General features: G+C 50.3%; 1 protein-coding gene across 1 annotated transcript in view; it reads left to right on the top strand.

Moving 5' to 3' along the window:
- Positions 1–8,821, top strand: part of WWC3 (WWC family member 3) — an 81,696-nt gene that overhangs the window by 51,572 nt on the left and 21,303 nt on the right. Inside the window, exons 9-10 of the mRNA XM_040634598.1 lie at positions 2,214–2,303; positions 3,283–3,848. Of these exons, the coding sequence (XP_040490532.1) occupies positions 2,214–2,303; positions 3,283–3,848 (656 nt within the window). The remainder of the gene's footprint in view (positions 1–2,213; positions 2,304–3,282; positions 3,849–8,821) is intronic.

The raw sequence follows: 8,821 nt of genomic DNA, 5'->3' as shown, positions 1-8,821 counted from the left end.
CCCCCCCCCCCCCCGCCCCAGCCGGAGAGCCTGCTGGCTCTGTGGCAGCACGAAGCCGGCAGCCTGGCACGTGTCCGCTCCCAGAGGCACCTCCCCACAGTCTGTCTTGGGCTCTTGGTTGGCATCGGAGGCTTGAAGCCAGCTCGGCACCCCAAGTCCTTGTTGCCCGGCCATTCGGCGTGTGCCGGGCTGCCGGCTTCTGTTTTGCCACGGGCTGCGTCAGAGGCCAGGTCTGCAGTCCCCATTTCATGGCTGTCAGAAGTTTATCTGGGTATCCGCTGAGCTTTGGAGAACTCCCCCCCATGTGATAATCTACTGGACCTTCAAATTCAGTGTGTTGAGAGGACCCAATGCTGTATCTGTATGAGCCTCTGTACGTAGAGTTTAATAGCCGGATTACTGCATCCCTGCAGATGCCCTTTTGCCTGTCGTTCCGTCACATGGGAGCTTGTTCTCGGTACGTGTCGGAGTTATCAGTGCTTGGATACTCATCGTTAATAGATAGAGGTCTGTGTGGTGACATGAGTGGCTGGTGTCAGTGCTGGCGGGAAGTGGTGGCATTGGGAGAGCCCAGCTCATAGGAATAGCTGGAGTGAACTTTCGTTTGCTTGAGATGATCGCATGCCCTGTCACTTCACTCAAGATAAACGCAGAGTTGGTTTTGAGTCTGGGAAGGGCCCATGAACTGAAGTTTTCATCTGTGCTCTTGTGCTTCTGCTCTCCCCTTGGTATTCTATCATATATGTTCTGCGGAGGAGGGCCTGGGAGTTCGTTGGGTTGGTTGTCTCAAGGGGGTGGATTGTGGTCCCGTGAGTGCCCCCTGCTTCTTAGGACCCCATTCCCCCTTGACTGTTTTTGCCCTCGCCATGTGGAAATCTCAGGGTACAAATCCACGGAACCCCATGGAGCTGGTGTGACCCTCAATGCCCGGGTTCACAGACCGGGTCAGCCAAACTCATCCAGCTGCTGGAGTCTCTTGTGGGACCAGCTCAGGAGCTGAGTGCTGGGATGCAGAGCCCTCCGCTGGATTGAATTGGCCCACGTGTGTCTCCTGAATCAGCCCCTAAACAGCCTTGGGCAGGGAGGGGCAGCCACTGGTGCTAACAAGCACTTTCATGCCGGGTACTTCTGCAAACGTTCTCTGTCCGAGACCCGCGCTGCATGGCGACGCGGTGGGGCCAAGTGCCCCCCCACCCCGGGCTCCTGCAGCCGTGGCGTTCTGGGCCTGGCCGAGGCAGGCCTGTTTCTCTGTGCTCCTCCCTTCCTCGGATGCATGCTTGTATTGGAAGCATGGGCACTCGAGGTGGGAGGCTTTCTCCGACAACAGGCTGAGGGGCGTTAGACCCAGTGTCGAGATGGAACAAAGTGACCAGGGTCGGTGTCTTTGGGCTGAGATGAGCCCACTGCTTGGCCAGTCTTTGCCTGTCTCGGCCCCGGTGCCCTTATCCGTCAGGTAGGAGCTTTGCCCTGGGGTAGTGTCACGGGGGGATTGGGATGGTGAAAAGCCTTCCCCGGTCAAAGGACAGAGCGACTGTTTTAAGGGTGCCTATTTGGTCACATGTTAAATGCCATTGTTTGATTTATAAACAAGGACTGTTCGTTCTGAGGCAAACTCATTCATTCATTCATTCAGTGTTGAGTGCCTGTACGCGTGGGGCTCTATTCGAGGCAGTGGGCTTAGTGCAGTGGACAAAGTTCATTTCAGAAATCATTAAGTAAAAGAACGTGGAAAGAAGAGAAAACATGCCCTCCAGCCTTGTGACAGTTGCTGTTTTGTTTTATTTGTGTCTAATCTTAATTCTATGGATTTTAGGATTGCATGCATTTTTGCCTGCAGTGGGGCTTAAGTAAGGGACTCTGATCTGTTCTAAGGAATTCCAGTGGGTTACTGCATGTTCTGCATTTGAGGCCGTCTTCTGGTCTAGCCTCTCATCTTTTCTGTCTGTTCAAGCACCCGCCCACTCACCCACCCACCCATCTGTGGAGCTTCGACAGTGTATCAGGCACTGTTCGGGGGGTGGGGGGTGGGGTGGGCAGTGTCAAGCAAGACAGAAACAGTCTCTGTTATCTTGGTGTTTGCGACCTACCTGTGCTTTTTAGAATTTAGTCATTCAAACCCAGATCATTTGGGGAAATTTACAGTTGAATTTCTTGTTGGGAAAATAAACTCACTCTTATTGAAATCCACCAATGGACTGTTTTCTTACCTACAGGATTCTGCTTCAGGAAAAAAGAAATTGTCTACTTATGCAGCTGGAAGAAGCTACCCGCCTAACGTCCTACCTCCAGTCCCAGTTGAAAAGGTAGGTAACTTTATTTATTTTAATTTTATTTTATTTTGGGGGGGGAGCAGAGGAAGAGAGAGAATGTCAAGCAGCCTCCACCAGATCATGACCTGAGCTGAAATCAGGAGTCGGATGCTTAATTGACTGAGCCACCTAGGCGCCCCTAAAAGGGCAGGTAACTTGAAAAGAGAAAACTATACCTGATTATCATGTTACGATGGTGCGTCCATGAACTTCCTCATTCCCTTTAGCTGGTTTTTCCTCCTGCCAGAACTGAGAGCCAGACGGGGTTGTAAACACAGAGTGGGGAAGCGGCGACATTGCATTTTTAAGAGGAGCTGCTAATGTGTGATTCAGGGAATGTGAGGAGAACCAAGTCTGGCTGCAGAATAACGAGTCTGAAGTCAAACTTGTCCGATGATTTTATAATTCACAGCTTTGGAAGTGTGTATATCCCTTTCCATATGCACTTGGATAGTTTCATTTTGTTTTTTTAAAACATGATAGGAGTATTTTTAAAGTAAGATTTGTATGCTCAGTAATGGCTTCGTTTTCAAGTACTTCGTGTATTGTGAAGCATAATATTAAGGGCCTTCTGTGTATTACTTTCTCGGTTATTCCTCCTAAAAATGCCATGAGGTAGGAATGATTATCTCCCAGCCCCCAGTGAGAAAGTGGGGGTGGGGGGTGGTCCCGAAAGGGCAAATGGCTTGACCCAGTGGACTCAGCTAGTCCCCATTTGAGCTGGAACTTGAAGTCAGGCGTGAGTCTCTGATGTTACCTACCACTCTCTACTGACATTCAAAAGAAACAAAGGAGATACTAGTGAAGGTGCCTTATAAATCCCCATGAGTGGTTAAAGACACGCTCTGGGTAATGGGAGCATGGGGCAGGATTCCATTCCCGCTGGAATGGCCCAGCTGACTGGAGAACAGTGGGACTCAAGCACAAGTCTTCAGGCCACTTTTCTAAGAGCGTGGGGTATCTCTCGTTTCAGCCTGTCCGCCAGCACCCTGACTGTGTCTTCAGGGAGCAGTCGTGGGTCCCTGGCCTCCAGCCGGGGCTCACTCGCCTCCAGCCGCGGGTCCTTGAGCTCCGTCAGCTTCACCGACATCTACGGCCTCCCACAGTACGAGAAACCCGATGCCGAGTGTGGCCAGCTTCTGCGCTTCGATCTCCTTCCCTTCGACTCCCTGGGACGAGACGCCCCCTTCTTAGATCCCCCGGTCCCCTCGGGCTTCCACAAGCAGAGGCGCTCCCTGGACACGCCGCAGTCCTTGGCATCCCTGTCCTCCCGCTCATCCCTGTCCTCTCTGTCTCCCCCGAGTTCGCCCTTGGACACGCCCTTCCTCCCGGCCTCGCGTGACTCGCCCTTGGCCCAACTGGGGGACAGTTTCGAGGTGCCCGGCCTGGGCACCCTCGACAGACTGCGGGCTCAGGCCTCTGCTCTGGGGGATGAGGACTTGCAGGGCACGGCCTCCCTTCAGCCGCATGGGCTCCCCGGGGATGGGGAAGGACCTCGCGAGCGAGGACCCCAAGTGCCCGCCGCTGCCACGGCTGCAAGTAAGTATTGAGGAGTGTTGCTGGTTTTCTCAGTGCTGGGGAAAGAAGGGTTTCTGGTTCCAGGAAGAAATCGTGTGCAATGGCATTGAAGTTGGCTGGCTCTTCGATTCCATAGCGAGCTTTAGATTTCAGACTATTGGTCCGGTGAGGAGGAGCATGCCTGCTGTCTGTGTGCTTTCCTCGAGGGGCCTTGGGGTTTGGGGCCTGGAGAGGTCACGGAGGTGGCAGAGTCGTCTTTCCCAGGTGTTTGGTTTGTTTTCAGAACGTGCTTCATTGTTGGAAAGGATGGTAAGCGCCCCAGTCCCCTGTAGTCAGAGGCTGCTGAGGCGGTCCGGGGCCTTCGTGAGTTCCCCGCGTGCCGCCCGAGAGCAGCGCTGGCTTGTGTCTGCCTGTAGCCCCAGTGGAAAGCTCTACTTCCTTTGTCCCTGTGACTTTGTCTCTTCAGCCTTTGTCCTTAAAGATGTAATTTCTCAAACACGGGAATGAAAATCGTGTAATTTCAAAAGACATGCCGGTAAGCATCCAGCTCATTTTCTCTGGTGGTCCTCAAATCAAGCAACGTGAACCTCATGCATTTGGTCAGTGTTAATTCAGTTTCTCCTTGGTGCCCGGGCCTGTCCGGTGGTAGCCCACGTAGAAAACAAAACTGTTGTTCTAAAGAATGTTCCAGCTGATGGCTTATACACAAAGCAGAGCCTGGGCTCTGACCCTCCTCATCTTGAGCCCGTGTGCTTTTTTGAACCAAGCTCCAGCAACTTCCACTCCCTTAGGTTTCCAAGAGGACCAAGAGCAAGGTCTCATTCCTCAAGTTCCTGAACTTTTATTTACATGCAAAAAGGTTTTAGATATTCCATTTAGGCAAACACTAGATATTTGTATAGCTTAGTGGATCTCAACCAGAGGAGTTTTTGAGCCCTGGAAGGTACTTGTCAATGGCTGGAGACAGTTTTTGGTTGTCACAAGTGAAGGCTGTGGTAGGGGGTGCTGCTGGCATCTGGTGGGTGGAGGCCAGGAATGCAGCTCACCATCGCGCAGTGCCCGGCACAGCCCCCGCCACAAGGAACGATCCGGCCAAGATGTCCGTAGTGCCGAGGCTGAGAAACCCTGGTCACGGACCGGTGAGCACTTCAGCAGCAGGAGGGGCAGAAATGAAATGTGAGGACAAAGCCAGGGCGGTATAGTGGAAAGGGCTTCAGACTTGCAGCTTAGAGGCCCAGATCCTGTTGCCTGGCCTGTTGACTGGCTAGCTGTGTGACCTTGAGGGCATCCGTGGACTTGGCTGAGTCTTGGCTTCTCTGGCCGTGAACAAGGCGGTCTTCACTCACCACCGTTCTGTTAGCCTGAGTTTTCTGTATATGACCGTACTGGTTATTGCAGCTATAATAGAATAAGAGTCTCTGTTAGCGCCCACGTGCTGGGCCAGAGATCTGTGACGTCGTGAGGCAGCCCGGTGGCTTTCCGGCATCTGTTCTTTTGCTGTCTTCTCTGTGTTTACAAGCACGCCTTGCATATCCCCAGGCGCATGGTTTCTGTAGTTCACATAGGCAGGTGCCCTTCGTGGCCTTTGTTCTGTATAATCACAGGTTCAGTGCTCCGTGTTTACGCCTTTAATTCAAAAAGGAAAACACAAAATCGGGACCAAATTGCACATGTGTTGTTGCTTAAGCTGATTGCCCTCAGTGCCTCGCCTCCCTGCCAGCCTGTCTTTAAAGGTTGAGACACAAGAGTATCACTCTTGTTAGTCAGAAAAAAGCGGCCCAAGGGCGCTTTTGGGCCAGGGGAAAGACAGGGTGAGAGGAAGAAGAGCTGACTTAATTTCTGATCCTGATTTCTTTATTTTTTCTCTCCCCACTCTGGCTGACATTATAATGGTTCAGACTTGGGAGGCATTTGGTTGTGCTACGTTCAGGTACTGCCACCTCGTGGTCAATTCTTGTATGACATTGTCAGTTGATTTGGGTCTTTATAAACTGGAAGTAATTAACTCCGCGAATGCCTTGGTCCTGGTGGGTGCTCCCCGAAGGCTGCGTTGGGTAACCAGCTTCAGGAGTGGACACAGGGTGACTTCTTGCCTCTCTTGTTGTTTGTGGGAACGCTTGAGCCTGGAGTCCTTGCTGCTTCATAAAGTTGGCAGGGATCTTTGTACTCTTCATGTTACTGCACCCCTCGTTTATGATGCCTTCCCTCATGTAGTCCCCCCCCCCCCGACTTTCTAGTTTCCTTAGGAACAGGACAGTCTAAGTTTGAGCTCCGGCAAGTTTTAGAAAGATAAAATTGTAGTAAGCTGAGATTCAAAATTGCCCAAACCTACAAAGCAAGCTCTAGGAATAATTTCTTTCAGTGTGTTTTAAATCAATCTGAGGAGGCCAAAGGTGGAACAGGGGAGTGGGAAAATAGACTATAATCTTTAACATTTTTAACATTTTTACTACAGTTTTATCTTTCTGGGATTTTAAAAGCCAAATGTGTCGGCACACCTAGCTGGCTCAGTCCGTGGAGCATGCGACTCTTGATCTCAGGGTTGTGAGTTCGAGCCCCACGTTGGGGGTAGCGATTACTTAAAATCTTAAAAAGCCAAATGTGTCATGATTTTGAAATCTTCTCCTATTTTCATTTCCCATTAGTATTTGCTAATCTAAATCTGGGAAAACCTTGATTGTGTTCAGCCATTTATTGACGTTTTTATAATATTCATACTCTGTTTAAAATTGTTGGCTTAAATTCTGCGGTTTTTTCACCTTGTGCTTTTTTCTTTATCTCCTTTCTCATGCGGCTCGACAGAAACGTTCACTGTAAGTGACCTTGGAATCCTTCACCTTGTTGGCCAGGCAGCAGGCACAGCTTTGTGCAATGAATCAGTGTATCAGGACGGGGGGGATTTGGCCAAGAAGGGCATATCGCATAGTTGTATTTTAACATAGCTCACTAGTTACTGTTATTATTATTATTATTACTCTTTCAACATTAATATTTATCATGGCTACTAAAGTTGTGTAAGAACTTTTCTAAAAGCTTGAAGTACTTAATCGTCTACATTTTTTCCCAGACTTCAGTGGCTTTCATTATTTTACTATATGCCATCTGGCAGCTTTGCCCAAAATGTGATTTTCATTATATTCTCTTTTCGTCAAGCAGTGCTGATGTCCTCAGGTCTCAGTGTCTGTCTGTCTTTAATGATGAAAAGGTCAGAGATTTTTAAAATGAATGTTTGGAGGACTGTTTATTCTTTCCTTCCCTGGCATTGTTCCCCGTGCTCCATCTCGCCGTCTTGAAGCCCCGGAGCAGATGGCGGGGGGTGTAGCGTGGGATCTGCTGTGCACTTTTTCTCACCCAGGGCAACTGCTGGTCATACTTCCTTCCGACAACTGCTGCCAGTTGCTCCGTGAATGCGGTGACTAAGCCTGGGATCACTGAGGATTAATTCCTTCATTTCCTTTTTCTCCTCCTGGACTGCCATTGCAGGGAGAGAGAAGTGTTGTGAGAGTTGCACCGTCCGGTTCACCGGAAGTGCTTGGGATCATTGCTTGGTGGTATTTCCTTGAAGGAATGCAAGGCTGTGCCTAGGAGCCCGGCTGAGTGTCGGGGCTAGGGATGGAGACAGGGAGTGGTTTCGTTTGCGGGAGATCCATGCAACAGATGGCTTCCGTCTGCAATTCCGAGCTGGGGGCTTTGGGTCCTCCCGTGTGGCAGGAGTGACAAGAAGAGCTGGACTTTGAGAGTCGCGCCTCCAGCCACCCCAGAATGGAGCCAGCTTCGGTCCCTGACCAGGGAGGAGCCTGTAGCTGCCCAGGCTCGGCATTGCAGACCTTTGGAGGGACAGCTTTTGTCTACAGTTGAGATCGTGAGCCCAGAGACCACAGTGCCGTCTGTTTGTATGCTGTCTAGCGTGTTTGGATTTAATCGGTATGTGAATAATGATTTGGTTGAAAAGCGAGCTGGTCGTCAGTGGACTGGACATTTCCCTCATTGGAGGGTTGCGCAGATGTCTAGATTTTCATGTTCGGCGCTTAGATGGCTGCAGAGAAGCACAAAGAGGACGGAGGGACCCGCGCTGTCAGCGAGAGGCAGCACGACATCAGAGGAAGGCTTTAGTTTCCGTCTTCTGACCAGGTCCGCTTCTCGGGAAAGCGCCGAGGCTCCCGTGTGCACGTTCCCGCCTGGCACGACAGGATGGTGTGCCTGCTTGCACTGGCTTTGGGAAAAGGAGCTTGTGAGGGAAGGAGCAAAGACAGTGATGAAATGCTAAAAGGAAGAATGTCAATGGTTATTTTCTGCTCTTGATAAGAGCGATACAGGCAAAAATAAGCTGCCTCGTAACAGTAGCTTGCTAACCCCAGAAAGCAATTTTAGAAGCAAATCTGGCCCCAGGGCTGCTGGGAGGATACTGCCATCAGCGGAGCTGTTTCCAAAGGCTGAGTGTGGGATCAGCCGTGTCCTCTGACTTGAAAGTCTCCATGTCTTGTTAGGGTTTATTTGGATAATTAAAAATTGTTTTTCCTGATTATGAACTCTAGAGTATATGTTTATTTTATAAAATACGGGAAATACCAGCAGCATAAAGAAGGAAATGAAAAACACCCCCACCCCTCGCTCGCATTGCAGTCCATATTTGGGATAACCTTTCTTTCCTGGTCTTTCAGGGATGATGGTTTTTCTCAAAGTGTGATTTGAAGGGGCGTCCCCCCATCATCTTCTGTTCTGTGTGCTCATTAAGGAGGTGAAGAGAGATCTGTGACTTGTTTAAAGAGCTTTTAGGGATGCCCGGGTGGCTCTGTTGGTGAAGCATCTGCCTTCGGCTCAGGTCATGATCCCAGGGTCCTGAGATCGAGCCCCATGTGGGGCTCTCTGCTCAGCGAGGAGCCTGCTTCTCCCTCTCCCTTGCCTACTGCTCCCTTTGCTTGTGCTCTCTCTGTCCAATTAATAAATAAAATCTTTTTAAAAAATAAAGAGTTTTTAAAGAAGTAGCCAGAAGC

Source organism: Ursus maritimus, assembly GCF_017311325.1.
Source record: "Ursus maritimus isolate PB19 chromosome X unlocalized genomic scaffold, ASM1731132v1 scaffold_X1, whole genome shotgun sequence".
NCBI lineage: Eukaryota > Metazoa > Chordata > Mammalia > Carnivora > Ursidae > Ursus > Ursus maritimus.
Note: the sequence above shows the minus strand (reverse complement) of the source record. Positions and strands in the feature narration are given on the sequence as shown.